The sequence below is a fragment of the Lagopus muta genome, chromosome 2, assembly GCF_023343835.1.
Source record: "Lagopus muta isolate bLagMut1 chromosome 2, bLagMut1 primary, whole genome shotgun sequence".
NCBI lineage: Eukaryota > Metazoa > Chordata > Aves > Galliformes > Phasianidae > Lagopus > Lagopus muta.
This window is the reverse complement of record NC_064434.1, coordinates 9,609,129-9,626,303: the sequence shown is the minus strand read 5'-3', so window position 1 is coordinate 9,626,303 and position 17,175 is coordinate 9,609,129. Positions and strand designations below refer to the sequence as shown.

General features: G+C 43.9%; 1 protein-coding gene across 1 annotated transcript; it reads right to left on the bottom strand.

The window, feature by feature from the left end:
- Window positions 1-951: 951 nt before the first annotated feature.
- MATN3 (matrilin 3) lies at window positions 952-16,262 on the bottom strand. Its single transcript, XM_048935072.1, has 8 exons — window positions 16,130-16,262; window positions 13,666-14,235; window positions 11,030-11,152; window positions 10,821-10,943; window positions 9,224-9,346; window positions 7,325-7,447; window positions 3,636-3,741; window positions 952-1,447 (listed from the first exon to the last, which is right to left on the bottom strand). Exons 1-8 carry the CDS (start codon window positions 16,260-16,262, stop codon window positions 1,390-1,392), a joined length of 1,359 nt encoding a protein of 452 aa, XP_048791029.1. The 3' UTR covers window positions 952-1,389.
- Between the last annotated feature and the right edge of the window lie 913 nt (window positions 16,263-17,175).

Genomic DNA, 17,175 nt, shown 5'->3' with positions numbered 1-17,175 from the left:
GCAGCAAACGGGTGGAGGCACTTCGCAGCATAACGCTGACACACCAATCCAGCAGCCTGGGAGAGTCTGCAGACTCATTTTCAGTTCTTGCTGAAGCTGTGTCCCCTGTTCATCATTTAGAATTTCATGCCAATTTAACATTACTGGACAGACATACCTGAAGGCTCACTCATATATACAGCTTTTTGTTCCATTTTACAATTTCAGAACACGAGTACATGAGAGAATAGAATGAAGCATACAGTGTTTTCATCCTACTGAAAGATCTTCAGCTTTTCACTCTTCCATTTTACTGTTGCCATTAATGGGGTGAACCTCTGCTCAACAGCATTCACTCAAAAATCATACATGCTGTCTAAGTGAACTCCTGTCCTCTGACTTTCCTTGAAATTGTCTCTATCTACTAAGCTCAGGGTGTGACATGAGCATCAGTGTTGTTACAGCATGCCCTTGGCATACCATCTACCAATTTAATACTTTGTGTAATTTTAATATAGTTTTAAAACCATTTGCATGATTGCACATGCAAATGTGCAGAATGAGTGGGTTTCCTTTGATACAGCAAGTTTTGTTGCCCAACTTTGTGTGCCCAACTGAGACCAATAGTCCTGGGAGAGATTTTGGAGTGACAAAAGCAGAGATTGATTGCTTACATAACTCTTACAAGATAAAAAACCTTGAAATGGAGCTAATATTTTGTCTTTCCAAGTGCAGAACCTTGAAATGACTGTTAGTCTTCCACAGACACCAGCAAGGAGTCATAGGTTTCAAAATCAAACTGTTCTTTTTCCATGTGTGCGACTCAGCAGCAGTGTCCTGTTTCATGATGCAGAGCTCTGTGATTCAGTGCCTCTTCGAGGTTTTGTTTCCTGGTCTTTGTTAAACTATTTTGTAACACACACACTTTAATATGCATTAAAAAAAAACACTTCCAACATCAGTGTGCTTGTTCATACTTTATTTTATCAAAATAAGTTACAAGACCCCAAATTACTTTCCCTTTTAATGGACAGATTCCATGGGCACACTTTTACTCTGCCTTGCCATTTCACAGCTTTATATGAGTGAATACTGTACCCGTACTTTTTTTTTTTTCCTGTATTGCTTTTAAATAAGACAATAAAAATGCAGTTACTGCAGCACAGAAATACCTGCTGTACTCCTTGCAGTACAGACCAAAGCAGGTACAGTTGGCTTTATGGTTACAAAATGAAGATCCTCAGGGTCACTGTACTTTCAAGACTGCTGTCTTCCTGAAGTCTTCTTAACACTTGCCAATAACAACGACCAACTGCTTTTCTGTAAGCTGCGCAACAAAATAAAGCTTGCTGAACACAATAAAAAGAATTGCTTATGAAAGATCATTTTGAAGGCGAGTAGAACGCTGCCTCAGACAACCTGCTGTGTGCCTTGATAGGCTTGCAGCTTCTGAGACACTTCATCTAGTGGTCAGATGTTAAGGGTGATATAATAAATAGCTACTAGGTTTGGTCTATTTATAATCTTTCTCACTACTGCATTTCACACAGATACACTGTTTTTTAAGCGAGCTGAATAAGTGCTTGAACTAGAGATTTCAAGATGTTTTAGAGACCCATTAAGATCTAGTAACTTAGCAAATTTCCTGTACTAAGGAGTTGGAACAAGTGACATTCAGACCTGAGGAGCAGCAGATGATAATCTCCACTGCTTTTTCCAGTTTGTTCAGGGAGGGTGCAAAGGATACAGATTGCTCAGAGAATTACTTTGAAAGAAAGCATTGGTTATTTGTAATGAAGTGTATTCCTAACTTGAAACCACCACCGTCCTGTTTCATATCAGTGCTTTTGAGATAAATACTCTATTACTATTGAGATTACAGTATAGGCTCAATTATTTCAGCACTCAGTTTTAACTGCTTACATTCCTGGAATGATATATCTAGGTTACTCCAAAAATAATGCCTCCTATTTATTTCCACGGAAACGACAACCGGTACAAACAGCACAGTAACACCATTTGATACGGCACACTCTCAGCTAAAAGCTCTATTTTTCAGTGTAGTCACCTCCACTAGCTATGCATTTTTGCCAGTTATGAACAAAAGTCTGCATGCCAAGGTCATAAAAATCCACACCAGCACAAGTAACGCCCTGCTGCTTTCACCACTGCTGAAATGCACCATCCACTGCCTCACTGTGCTCACATCCACTGTTTGGTCTCCAGAAAGATTCAGCAAGCGCTGATGAATGTCACTGGGTGCCATTTCTTGAACATGGAGGAACTCAATGGCACACCTTTGCTACGTATGCACTTCCATGTCAGATGTCATTTTGTCAGATAGCCCCTCTGCAGCCATCTGTTACATGGCAACAAAACACAACATTGAGAAGGTTGAAACTCTACAGTCATCCCAACAGTATCTGCCTCAGATGTCATGGGCCGACATCGTAAAACAGGAGGCATTACTTTTGGAGCAGCCCTCGTATTTTAATCTAAGGAAAATCAGATTCTTCCCTTCACCTTTCCAAAGCAGATGAACTCAGTTCTAGAGACCCTAAAAGAAGGATTTACACTTAAACCTATAAAAATAACTTTGAATTTATTAAAGAGCCTGGAAAGTCTTGCGTCCTTGGTAGTAGACTTCATTTATCTGTACAAATGTAAATATAGAAAACTTGACAGCATCCTGCTTTGACTAATCCAACGTATCCCCCTCTTCGTTGATTCTGAATCCCTAGCTATCACAATGACAACCACAGGCCTGGCCCTGCCCTGCATTAATTCCTATTTGAACAAGAGCACCTTTCACAGAAAAACAAGCATGCAGTCTCAGAAGTTTCCAGTGCTGCAAACATACCACAACCTTTGGTAAACCGTCACTGCCATCAACCACTCTCACTTTTAAAAACTGTGCCTTCTGCTGAATTACAGCTTGTCCAACTTCCCATCAGTAGTTCTTGTCATTCCATCTGAGGACATTTATTCCAGCATTCAGGTTTGCCACCACACCACAGAATTCACCACTTTCATTTTTCCTCCCACGTGTCTGTGAAATGTCTGACCTGGGAGCCAGGCACCTTTCTCTTCTCTGCTGCTGCAGTGAATGGAGTCAGTAAACCTTGCAGCCTGGGTGCTCAGCCTGCCTCGCAGCCCTCCCACTCTGTCCAACAGATCCCTAATATCTCACAGCAGTTGAGTATTAACAAGTTAGTAGGTTTGTTTGTTTGTTTTTTATATAAAAGAGCTCGTATGCCAGCTTGGAAGCCACAGCTGGTCAGACTGCAGCCATGCTGCCTCTGAAGGGCCCTTAGAAATGTTGGGACATACACAAGCTACTAAGAGAAAAGCTCTAATGTAAGCATTTGCTGTCAATGTCACCTTGAAGAATTACAAATAGAACAACATTTGATGTCCAACATAATGAATATAGTCCAGGTGATGGGGATTGTGCATTTTATCTGCACCCTGTTAGGAAAACCCTTCAAGGAAATGTGAAAACAGAACAGTATTTGCAACACCCATGATTTCACTCCCTAACATTTGTACAGTCAAGAAAATGCTTTTGTTTGTGAGGTGTGTAACCCCAGCTTCCACCAAAACAGCTACCTTTGAAACAGCAGTAAAGAGCTGAACACATAAGAAAAAGGATATGTTTTGTGGACAGAGCTTCCAGGCGTGAGGTGACTGAATCCTGCAGTGCAGCTATGGCTTCACACTTGCAGGCCTCTTCATTTGTTACAAGACTGCTTGTTGTGGCTCCTAAGAAAGAAAACAGTGTTTAAAATACTGATGAAAATATTTATAAGCCAGGAAAAGGCACAGAGAGTTGAAGCCAGACTGTCAGACTGCAGCCCATGGCAGGGGGGAGGAAGAGGTGACATAGATGGAGGTCATCTTGTAGCACACATGTCCCATCTCCAGGAGCAGGGCAAGCAAGACAGAGCTCAGCTCTGACTGAAAAGGAGGCAGAGCTTGGAGCTGGCCTGCCTGAGCAGATCCTCTTGAGCTCTACAAATCAGACCATTATTGAGTAAAGCACAGACACCCTACCCTGGGGGCAAGGACCAACCAGCCTCCTCCTATCAACTATAGTCACTAGACCAATTTTCCCTCTCATCCAGAATATCCCCTGCCCCAAAAGTTAGGGCACACTGGGAAATGGGATGAGGATGCTCAAGTGCTACACACTAAGAACCTGCAGTTCAGATTCCATCTTGTAAGAAGCACTTCGACCATCCATGCAGGAAGGCTACTAGAATCACCTTCTATTAACTCAGCTATATTGTAGGCTATGACTAACTTTTTGGGTTTTGCTTCAGAACCTGGGTTGCTACCTGTCAAACCTGGAACACAGTGCCATTTGGGCTGTCTATGACACACAGGTATAGGAATTTCTTAGAATGCATAAACAGGCAAAGTTAATTCTCCAGGGAGTTTTGCAGCCAAGCAGAAAGGCAGGTAGTGATTTTGAGTACATAAAGAATTATCAGTGTCAGAAATCAATTGGCTTGGGTTGGTTTATGAGATACGGGTGGAATTTAGATACTTAAGTATCTAGCATGATACAGAATTAAAATGATTCATTTTGCCACTTTGTAAATAATACAAAATATGAGGAACACGTTCAATAATGTTAAATAGCAAGCAGCAGAGGTTCAGCTAAGCCATCATCATGTTTCACCCCACAGGTATGCTTTTAACACTGGCAGTACGCATGCATGGGGAGCATCACCCTTCATTTCTCAAGAGATGTGAACATCAGTCCACTCAATGTCACATAAATACGTATGAAGGGTCCCAATCAGTCCAAATGAATTTAAAATCCAGTAGGAAAGCTGAGCAGTTAATATGGAGGAAAGGTAATCAGCCTCTTAGGAAAGACAAAGCAAACACTGCCATATTTTGCAGTGATTCGACTTAATCTGTTCCAAGGTCTTGCCCTCAAGCGTACTGAGGACCAGGGCCTCAGCTGTCCTTAAGAATTCTTTTTTTAACATAATCTACCACAAAACATGGATGTTCACAAACAAAAGGCTCAGATATGTGATAATTTGTCCTGGAGGACAGATTCCCAGAGGATTTTGCTGACTATCTCCCAGAAGAGCTGGAAGTTGGCTTTCCTAAAATTAAGCTTCCTGATTTTACTTCTTTTTATGTCTGATATTCCTTAAGTGTGCATTCCATCACTGCATGGTCACCACAGCCCAGGCAGCCTCCAGTCCTGATGTCACCAATCACAATGAGAGCTTGCAATTGTGATTCCTCCTATATCTGTAGGAAGAAACCTTAACCAACAGGCTCTGCTTGATCAGACAGCCTGTAGTAGACCCCAGCCACAAGGCTCCCTTTGTTGCCTTGGTCTCTGACTCACCCCCAGGCTTTCAACTTGCTCATGGCCATTCTTCAGGAACAGCTCTTCACTCTCAATTCCTTCCTTGATGTAGAGGGCATTGCCTCCTCCCTTCCTTCCTTGCCTGTCCTTTCTGAACAGCTTGTAGCCATCAACAGCCACATTCCAGTCGTGGGAACATCCCACCAGGTTTCAGTAATGGCAACTACATTGTGTTTTTCCAGTGGTACGGGGACTTCAAACTCCTCTTGTTTATTTCCAAAGCTGCAGGCATTGCTGTAGAGGCAGTTCAGTTGAGCAGCTGGCCTTTTCAAGTATTTACTTTTAGTCTCCCTGTTGCCTTCATAGTCATAAGATGCAGCAGGTTGAAGGCTCCTGCTAGAACCCTGTCCCTTAACTTAGCTATGCCATCCTGCACCCTGTTGAGGGCAGTTTTGCTATCACCCCCTGCCTGCTTCCAACCAGCCTCTCAGCCATGCATTTATCAGATGGCTTTTCCTGGAGCTCTCAATATCCCTCCCTGTCACCAAAGGGATAGAGGAAAACACCCCCTGTACTCCTACAGCACTAACCACCCCAGTTCCCTGCAGTTTCTCAGGCTTCTCTCAGTGACTTCATCAATGCCAGCGTGAACTATCAGTAATGGATGGACATTATTTTGTAACATTTATAACACGTTAACATGTAGAACAAAGTTCTACTTTGTTCTTTTCAATTCTCTCCCCCCACTCCAGCAGGCAGGGAGGGAAGCAAGTGTACAACAGTATGGGTGCTCAGCCACCTGCCACGTTGAACCACAACAGCTTGCAAAGGCACTGACAGTAGATTATTCAAATGATTTCTTTTTTCACCAGATTTATAAGTGCAAAGCTAATCAATGCTAAACAAATGATGAAAGCATTTTAGCAATAAAACAATAGAAATATTGTACCTGGATACAATTTCTCTTCTTTCTTAAATTATTTTGGTTACTGTTTTTACCATGCCACTGATATTTCCATTTTGCAAGAAAACTGATGGCTGCTTGACTTACAGAAAATGACTGAAATACTGATTTTCAAGTTTGTTCTCTCAGTATTTCACTCAAAAAAAAAAAAAAAAAAAAATTCTGTAAACAGATTCATTTCCAGCAGTGCAGAAAATCATTTGTACCTTAGAGCCAGTGTTGAAACTGGTGTCTCCTTGATTCCACTGAACACGTATTTGTTCAGCTCCCGTTTTTTGGAACCTCCTGCCAGCCTTATGGCCAGTGTTACAAAGAAGAGCTGTTCAGAATTTGGCTGGAGCAAGGCCAGTTCAAAATATCACACCAGCATGGTTGGTTTCCCATTGACTGCCAGTGAAGCTTGTGTGTTTGCATTTGAATTCTCCAGTGGCAAATACAGATCCTTTTTGGATTATGTCTGTTTTAACCAAATTACTTTTTCAAATGACAACTGTCCAAGAGTATCCTGAACTTCTCTGCAGAGCTTCTGTGAAGGTCAGAGCCTTCCAGCATTTGCTGTTCAAAATACTGTGCAATTCTGCTGCTCATGGGATGCGCAACAAATCATACAAAGCATGCTAGGGTGGTGTTCTTACACTGTAATTATGTTTGAAGTCCAGACCTACAAAAAACTACTGTTTCTGCAGATAGTCTTTGGCTATATCCACCTCTTTTGGACTTTGTTCTTACACAGGTCTTTAGCCGCTTCATGCAATGTCTAACTATTCGTGCTCTGAGCAGCTGTACATCAGACAAGGTACCACTTGAGGTCCCTTCCAGTCCAACTTATGATTTCACATCAAATTCTGCACAGGCTCTGCAAACAGGGTTTGCTGACTACAGAGTGATAAAGAAGGGTGAAATGTCAGGCTATGAGTGCTGCTAGGCATGAAGCACTTCATATATCCAAGTGCTGAAAGAGGAGAGGGCAGAGTGACATAGAGCTGTCTTATAGCACTTCAGTGATTAGGTGGGGAGAGGGACAGGAGACAGCAATCTGGCCTTACTTGAGCAAGTCTTCTTGTCTGGGTTCAGGACGTAGCCTTGATAGCAGTCGCATGTGTAGAACAGATCATCTCTCACACAGACCTGCTCGCAGTCATGCCTTCCAGGTGCACACATGTCAACAGCTAAGAAAGACATCGGAGAAGAACATTAAAAGATATCCCAACTTCAGACTGTGTATTTGGCATTAGCAATTCCCTCTTGCCACCATATTCACATTTGGATTCAAACCAGCATGTTTTTATTGCACATCCACAGGCTATTAGCCACAGTAAGGCACACAGAGTGTGTTTTTATCTGTCAGCATCACAAAGTTAATACGACCTTGGGAACTCCAGCAACACTTTTCTTTCATTGTGACAGATTGTGAAATGAACTGAACTAGCAGTGACCCAGTTACAAAATAATGATCCAAAGGAATTTCAGAGAACAAATATCTGGATTTTAAGAGAGCATTTGGCATTAAGTCAGCTCTAATTAGATAAGATGCTGTTTTATGGAGTGAAAAGACCATAATCAGGACAGTATTCAAGGCTGCTCAAAAAAAGAAAGACGTGGCAACCGCTGCCAGTCACAAAGTGGGTACTTTATGTGTGAGGAAAATGTCTTCTGCCAAATTTAACACGTCAACTCCAAAGGAGCAAGTTGAGGAGTTCCTATATTTGGATATCTCAGCAGTAAGGAGGCTCTGTAAGGCAAAAGTAACTGAAGACAGAAAGAAAGAAGCAGAGACAGCAAGAAAACAAGCAAAGGAGCAATGAAAGAGCCCCTCCTGGATCTATGCTATTTTTATTATATCAGAAAGACTCGGAGAGTTGAGAAATCACAAGCAGCTTGCTGCAAAATGAGACTGAAGAGGGAAAAGAATGAAAAAAGCAAGTACATTGGAGAAATACTCTGAAATTTGAGTCTGCACGGGGATAATCACTGCTATGAAAGGAGATTCAGGACTGGACTCACAAAATGGATGCCTCTCTACATTCATGTTTCCTCACGGATGTTTATTGCCTCTATATAACACCAGTTGAGAGTTAATCTTTAGAACTGTATTTACAAAATCTGTTCCTGAACTACGCAGGAAGAAGTATTAAGCAGTTTGCTTCTTTGAGATGTGAGAGCTTTGAATTAATCGGAGAGATTTCCCTAGGAATTTCCTGGGATTGTAAATGTGGATTTGTCACAGCAACTATGGTAAGGAAAGAGACTGACAGAAGTAGAAAAAAGGATTTTTACATCAATAAATCATCATTGAGACATGTAAGGAAATGGAAAGTGAAGTTTAAACCCTAATGGAGTGAAAATGACACCGAGTACACATTCGTCTGTATGTACTATGTATTTCTACATGTACCAACAAGATCTGTGCTCCTATTCTCTGCAAGAGACCAGCACTGAGAAAGACCATTTCTCTCCAGCCCCTGTAGCTTTAAGGCTGGAGTATTTTTTTAAGGTCCAAACACATCCATGAGGAAGAGGTATGGACTCTCATCTCTCCTGAGCACAGTCCTTGCTCTTCTTCATCTCATTCCTACAGCTTCATTATACTGGTTTGCTGAAGAGTTACCTTACAGGTAGTGTGTATCACATATTCCTACCAGATATACCATCCTTCTCTGCTGTTCAGGTGGATATGGCAACTCATGACCCAGAAGTGTGAAAATACTGAGAAGCCCCCAGGGAAATACAGCAATAATTACAGCAATTGCAAGCCTCCCACAACTGCAGAAGATTCAAAAGTCTCAAATTATTACTGTAAATATGAAGAAAAAAAACTGAACTTGTACTGTGCTCTTAGGAGTTGTACAGCAACTCCTGAATTACTATCAGAAAAATAATGTAAATTAACCTTAGAAGAGTATGCGTTTTTAGCTGAACACAGTTTTTCCTTGGCCAAGTCTTACCTGAGCAAGTCTTCTTATCTGGATTCAGAGTGAACCCCTCAAAGCAGTCACAGCTGTAGGATCCACCATTTCTCCGACAGACTTGGGCACAATCATGCCTTCCAGGTGCACACATATCCATGGCTGCCGTGGACCATGTTTTAGAGGAGAAAGCAATTAATCCTTCCCAGACACTCAAGCATCGTAAATACTTGAACATTTATAAATATAACTTAATCAGGGTTCAACCAGCACCCTACCTACCACATTCTTTTATTATGCTGCAGATAACTGAATTCAGTTCCTAATTATTTAATGCAGGAGGCAGATATCTGAGCTCCAAGATTGCTGCACCACATTTCACACAGTCTGATTTTCACTTGCAGTTTTGACTGCCCTGAACAGCCCTATGATGGATGAAGCTAAAGCACCGTACTGAGATGAGCCATGTTGCTGTTAAGTGAGAAAGTGATTTTTCACTCTCTGAAAGAGGGAGGCACTTACCAGGCTCAAAACTTCTGGATCCAAAGGAACAACTCTTCAACTCTTTGCAAGGGTAGATAATAGGAGGAGAAGGGGAAATGGTTTTCGGTTGAAGAACAGAAGATTTAGGTTGGATGTCAGGGGGAAGTTCTTTACTATGAGAGTGGTGAGGTGCTGGAACAGCTGCCCAGAGAGGTTATGGATGCCCCATCCATCCCTGGAGGTGTTCAAGGCCAGGTTGGATGGGGCCCTGGGCAGCCTGGTCTGGTATTAAATGGGGAGGTTGGTGGCCTGCCTGCAGCAGGCGGGTTGGAGCTTCATGATCAGTGAGTCCCTTCCAACCTGAGCCAATCTGTGATTCTATGATTCTGTGACAACTCCAGAAAAATATCTGGGGAAAAAAGTTTTCCTAATAGGCTAACTTTTCAGGGTGAAAATTCAAGGAGTAGGAAAGGAAGAAGCTGCTTTTAGTATAAGACTGGCCTTGCTATACTGTGGATCACTGCATAGCCTATGAACAGCAAGCTTTAAAAAAAAAATTAAAAAAAAAAACACCTGAATTTTGACAGGGAGATGGAGGGGTTATGGAAAAATGGACGGGGTTTAAGTCCTATACAGAATCATAAAGGTTGGAAGAGTCTGCTAAAATCACCATGTCCAACAGACCACCCACCCCCACCATGCTCACTAACCATGGTCCTCACTGCCACATCTCCACGCTTCCTGAACACCTCTAGAGACAGTGAGCTGCACAGCCCCGGGCAGCCTGTGACGATGCATAACCTTCTTTTGGAGAAGAATTTTATCCTAATATCCAAGCAGGGGCACTCACACTGGAGTGGAGACACAGTGCTGGTCAACATGTCTGATATAGGTTTCCCATCTCCCAAGGGCAATGTTTAGGAAGTACCATGAAGACAGTACAGTGGTAGGTAAGTGATGAATATATATATATATATATATATATTTTTTCAATTGAGAGTTCTAAAGAAAAGTGCAGTTCTATTGATATTGGAACCAAGAGGAAGGGCTTCAAGAGTTGACATCTCCAAGCAAATTTTCAGCCAGAAACAATGAAAAAGATATGCTCATATATTGTTGAGTTCCATATACAGACGTAGCCTTTAATTCCTACCTGAGCAAGTCTTCTTATCTGGATTCAGGGTGTAGCCTTCAAAGCATTCACAGACATAGGACCCGTTGTTACTCACACAGATCTGATCGCACTCGTGCCTCCCAGGTGCACACACATCCACAGCTGCAAAAAGAACATTTTTTAATAGGTTTCTATTTGGAATCATCTCAGAAATGGCAAGAATAGTACTTTTACCAAAGGAGTAATACCTGAGCACGTTCTCTTATCCGGATTCAGAGTGTAGCCTTCATAGCAATCACAGAGGTAGGATCCGCCGTTACTCACGCAGAGCTGCTCACAGTCGTGGGTCCCAAGTGCACACGTATTTGCAGCTACAGAGGGCATTTTCAGAAAAAGCATTTCAGTCATCTCAGGGGAAAGAAACACTCACTGACATTTTAAGCCTATGAAAGTGTTTCAGGTTTTGTACTCTTTGCCGGATTAGTAGTGAGAAATCTCAGCGCTGTATCACCATCACAACAGTTACAGGCATCTTTCACAACATTTTATAGCCTTTCAGAAAGAGGTTGTGAATGACACCAAAGTAGCTCCCCACAAAATAGACAGGCTGATCTGCAAAAGGATGGGAGAGAGAGGTTTTGAGCATTTTGGAACATGGGTTTTGGAACCAAGGGGGAAGGCTACAGGTGAATTCTCACTTCGAGAGTTGACATCTAAAGCAATTTTTTTTATTAGAAGCAATTACAGTAACTCACAGAAAATACACCCATGTCTCCATGAGCTTCATCTATTAAAGTAGCCTTTAATTACACCGGGCATAGGAACTCAGCAATAAGAAAGACCTTCTGGCTAGCTTGCGAAGCTGCACTTAGTGGCGCACAACCTGATGCTTCCAAAAAAAAAACCTCTCATGTAAAATGAAATGTGACAGCACAGTAAGACAAATTAAATTACAATAGAAAGAGCATCAAGAGTAGGAAGAACAGGAAAGTAATTCAGAGGTACTAGGAGAACAGGCCATCAGGGATAAAAAGTGTCCATGCAATGCTGCCCTGTACAGGAAGGCTAGATATTCACTTCAAATGACTTTAAATGATCTTTAAATGACTGTCTGTAGATTAGATGAAAAGGGGAAGAAGAGAGAGAGCAGGAGCAGAAAAAAAAACAGGTGATGGAAAAGAGGGGAAGAAAATAAGTGAGAATGCTTGAATTGTCTCATCTAATGTGAGTTAACATTACATGTGGAAAATTTAGGTGTCCCCTAATAAGGCTGATTGAAAGTGTGCCTTGTCTTTCCCTTGGCAAACACTATCTCAAGCTAAGCCAGTGTCTTTTCAGTTATGACCTTGGGAATAAGAGAATCCATCTCAGTGACTTAGGAACGAAATCTGTGGGTGATATTTTCAAACACAACTGAGAAGCTCAGATTCAAACGGTCAGATTTTTGTGGCAGGAAAGGCAAGTTTCCATTGACCTTGACACCAACTCAGGGAGAAGATTTTCCATCTTCGGGATGGTCTCATGCTGAATGATGCTCTCAGTGCATCAAGGACCTGAATCTGGCCAACTGTTTCACCCCTGAACATTACTTTTCTTGTTCCTAGTTCACCCCACAAACAATCTTGTTTGGCTTGGCCAATGCAAAGGACCTCCTAATTGTCACTGGTGAGTCCAAATTTCTGGCTGTCCAAAAAAACAGCTTGTAGTTGGAAAAGACCCAATTTACCCACACTGTCTTACAAGACTGTCTTCAATTCACTTGGCTTATAAGAACCGTTTGAAAAGTTATTCCCTTTACCCCAGTCTCATTCATAAGTCCTAAAGAGCCCGGCTAACTTTATACAAGAAACTCAGAGTTACTCTGAGAGTACAAACAAGTCAGCTCTCTTCGGTAAGTCCTCCAGCTTAGCAGAAGCGTTAACTGCTGTGCCTCAGCACAATAAAGGGCAATTTTCAGAACAAGAATTTTTTCTTTGGTGCTATCAAAAGCCTCACTTTGGCTAAGGCCATAGGTGGAAAATTAATGCTATTTTCACAGCACTCGTACCTGCCCAGCCAGGGGGAAGCTTGTATCTTCTAGCTGTTAGGGAGAGGATGTGGTCACAGCAGCAACACAGCACAATGTCAAGCCAAACCTCAAGCATTTCCTATATTAATTACTGGGCAAAGTGTCCTGCCTACAGATGGTCCCACACATTCATTTCATATCTAGAGAAAGAAGTCTATTCACTCTAAATGTATTCAAAAGATATGATGGGCATTTTTAATAGGGCTGTGAAGTAATGAAGTAACACATTCTCATCAGCCGAGTTCCTAAAGCAATGGCTGCTATGTTAATTCTCTCACAATGTTGTTTACACCTGATCTAATCCATTTCTTGTTGGAAACTTATTTTACAAGGCATTTCCTCTGAATTTTACTTGAAAAATCTACTACGTGCATGCCTTTGTATTTAACAAAAAGACTCTTTTTTTTCCGTGGCAAGGTTGCTTTTAGGCAATCCTAAGCACTCCAGATACACCACAGACTTCTGTCAATGATGGTAGCAGCCCACCCTGCACTGGCATTACTGGTATCTACGCCAAGCCATATATGCATCCAGCCCCAAGTGCTGCCGAAGCATTTCTGCGTCAAAATCAAGAGGAGGAGGAACATGGGAACAGGACTGATGTCGTGTCGCACGGTAAGGTTGCTATTCAAAATGAAAGGTCATTACTTGGCCTCAACTGAATAGAAGGGTTGGTTTGTTTGCCCAACCAATGGCGAAGCAAATACGTAAATACGATACATAACACTGCTCAAAAACTTCTTTCTTAGGTTGTGGAACCACAGCAGGAGCCAAAAGGAGCCAAATTACACTACTGTCCTGGCCTGACCACCTTACCACAGAAGGTCTCTCTGAACTTGGCTGTCAGCTTCTCAATCACACCGTAGGTCTCCACATAAAAGACGTGTTCATCCAGCGGCTCGCTGGCCATTATCCGCAGGGACTGCATGTCAGCACGGCCCACCCCCACCGCGTAGATCTCAATGCCAGCCGTGCGGGCGTTTGCTGCCACATTTTCAACCTGGTCTTGCGGCCGTCCGTCCGTCACAATGATGACCACCTTGGGGATATTGAAGTTGGCTGGCCGGGTACCCATTTCCTCGGTGAAGACTTCGTCCATGGCAGCTTGGATGGCGAGGCCGGTCATGGTGCCAGCAGACAGGGGCTGAATGCGAGACACGGCCTCCTTCATGGAGGCTTTATCAAAGTAGGTCCGGAGGGGAAACTCTACCTTGACGGTGCTGGCGTAATTCATGACTGCCACACGCGTTGTTCTTTCACCAACGTCCAGAGTATCGATCATTTCTGACAGAAAGACTTTCACTTTCTCAAACTCTTCAGGTCGGACGCTGCGGGAGCTGTCAATGATGAAGACGAGGTCGAGGGGACGGTTCTTGCAGGCAGCATCTGTCAGGAGGGAAGGACAGCACTTCAATCTACCAGAGCATATAGACCAGAGCTCCCAGCGCAGTGACAGCTGCAGTGGCAATGTACTCACACCAAATGAATAAAGGCACCTTCATTACCAAGGCAGAGGCCAAAAGTTACAGCGAGCAACACAACTGAAATTCTAAGATCTTCATTTAATACAATTGAAAGCTTCTAAGCATTAAAAAATACACTTGAGCCCACAAAATGTCAATCTATCATTGATACAAGCAGTTGCATAGATGAGTTGCAGCCTATACAGATTAGCAATGATACATAAATGCATTTATTTTTATAAAGCCTGAATTTTTACAGCAATAGAAATAAAGTGTTTTTTTAAAAAAGGGACAGTCTACATAGCAGATTCTTACAGTATTTGTTAGCAGTTGTAAAAATACAGCAGAGTAACGATTAGAAATTATTTCTTGTTTGCAATTCCAAAGTGAAAGTACACAGCAAGAAGAAATTCAGAGGCAGATGATGCTATTACAAATACTGTTGTTGCTGCTTTAAAGCTTCCATAGCAAAGAGCAAAGTATTTTCACATGTAAAAATATACACACATATTTGTAGCTTCAACAGTTCCTCACTGACAGAAATCTGGACTGAGCAGAGACACCACAGCTCAGAGCAAAGACAAGCAGCTCTGCTAGGAAAACTCAGAAAGAACCATAGGTACCAGGAGGCAGCCTCAGCCGTATGCTCTGAAACCCCATCTTGAAACCCTGACCTTGATGTAAACAGGGTTTGCCATCAGGGAAGGGGTTTGTACTACTGGCACAAGAAAAAAAGACAACCCAGGAGCAAAGTATTCCTACAAAAGAGGCATAGAGGCACCTCTGCCCAACAGCCCTTTAGCCAGCACAATCTTAAGCATTCAGGCAGCCTGAGTACACTTAGAGTGTAATCTCACACACTTGTCCAGCTACTACCAAGCTGACTTCTATTATTTCATTATGGTTTAAAAACAGATAAATAAATCCCTGTCTTCAGAAGGCTTTTCAAAGTAGAGGTGAAAATGTTTTCTTCCAATGCATGAAAATTCAATGCATATTAACTTCCTGCACAAGTGAGAAGGAAGGAAAAAATCAAATTGCACAGCCAGGAAACAGCACTACAGTTAGACTTGCTTTGGGACAGAGAAGCTGTCAGCTGAACTGCAGATCCCAACCAGGCACCTTATATATACTTCTACATGCATCCCACAGCTTGCTGTCTGCATTAGCATTTAGAAGCACAGCTCTGTGACCCTCCTGAAGCTCAGAAAATGTAAGGTAATGTTAGTACATGCATGTGCCTCTGAAGATATGAAAGAAAGAGGCACACTTCTCATCCTACAAAGGAAAAGGCCAAATGTGAGATTTGCAGGTAAAATGATCATCTATCTCAGAAGAGGGAACAAAACTTTTCAGCAGCCAACTCCTTCTGAGTCTGAAATAGAGACGTTCTGAAAATTCAGTGGGTACAAATCAGGTGTTAGGGGGGAGGCAAGGGGAAAAGAAAAGGAAAGAGGGAAGGGGGAAAGAACAGGAAAAAGGGAAGGGGAAAAGGAAAAAGGGAAGGGGAAAAGGAATCACATCATGTAAAACTCGAAGGGACCCTTGGAGGTCAGCTGGTCCAAGCAGTTGACGCTCTTGTCTGCACGCATGGGGCCCCGGACAGCTGCAGCTAAGATGTCCTCGGGACCCAACTTTCCGGCAGTCACTTACAGAAGCAAGCACGCAGCAAGCCCCACGGGAAGCCAGGGCAGCGGGGGCCCGCAGAGGCCGCGCAGCGCCGAGCAAAGCAAAGCATGCGGCAGGAGCGGCAGCCGGGCACAGCGCAGCGGGAAGCGGGCAGCTCCGGGCGGCGGCGCGGCACAGCAGCGCGGTACCTGCCGCTCCGCGCCTCCCCGGGCCGTTGCCCGGCGGCTGCCGGCGCAGGCGGTGCGGGACGCCGCGCGTCGCGGGCAGCAGCGGGAGGAGCAGCGCCAGGCAGCAGCCCAGCGTTCCGAGCGCCCGCCGCATGGTGCCGCCTGCCCGCCGCCGCCGCGCTGCCTTTAAAAGCCCGCGGCCGCTGCCCCCGCCCGCCCCGCGGCCGCGCAGCCTCGGAGGGAAGGGTTGAGGGGTGAGACGGCTCGGCGCTCGGAGCGGAGGGGATGGAGGGCTGAACTCATGGCTCTCGTTGAAATGATTCGTATGGCTCCGTTAACGCTGCCCTTCGAGCTTCAAGCGAGCGTCTCCAAGGCAACGTTTGCGAAGAATACGGGGAAAGGCTCACGGGCGACCTGCGAGGCGCACAAACCCGCCTTTGTTTTCAGTTCTAATCCCGGTTGCGCTGCCCGGTAGCCAATTTCGGGGCAGGCGGCGTAAGCCTCGGCCGAACACTTGACTTGTGGCGCAGGACTGCCATCATCCAGTGCCTGCGGGCAGCTCACTCCCGTGCAGAGCCACGGGCAGGGCTGCCAGAGCTCGTCTCCTTTGACCTCTGGAAGGGGAACTGTTACCTGTGATGAGGAACAGAACCACAGCCTCTCACCTCACCAGCAATAGCCTTTGGCATTAGTCGCTTCAGCCACTTGCCTTTCTGACTTTGGAAGAGGCCATGATGGCATCTGCAGAGCTGACAGACAGCAGCACAGGGGCCACATCACCACCATTCAGAGCTGCAGACCCCAAGCCCTACAATTCCATGCGATGTAGTTAAAGACCACTTCAGTTTCACACATTCTTTACAGTGACCTGAAAGGAGGCTGCAGCAGGGAGGGTGTAAGGCCTCTCCTGCCCGGTTACCAACAATAGGACACTATCTCAGGCAGCACCACAGGAGGTTCAGATTGGATATTAGGAAGAATTTCTCTGTGGATGGACATTGAAACAGATTGCTGAATGGAGTCTGCACAGCTGCAGGTATTTAAGAGATGTGGACATGGCACTAAGG

Excerpts from the sequence above, each read along its gene's own strand:
- MATN3 (XM_048935072.1), bottom strand. The coding sequence starts at position 16,262 with ATGCGGCGGGCGCTCGGAACGCTGGGCTGCTGCCTGGCGCTGCTCCTC. Across the intron at positions 11,153-13,665 it reads GTTCAGAGAGACCTTCTGTG|CTGCAAATACGTGTGCACTT; the intron begins GTAAGGTGGTCA and ends TGCCCTCTGTAG. Across the intron at positions 9,347-10,820 it reads AGATAAGAAGACTTGCTCAG|CCATGGATATGTGTGCACCT; the intron begins GTAGGAATTAAA and ends GGTCCACGGCAG.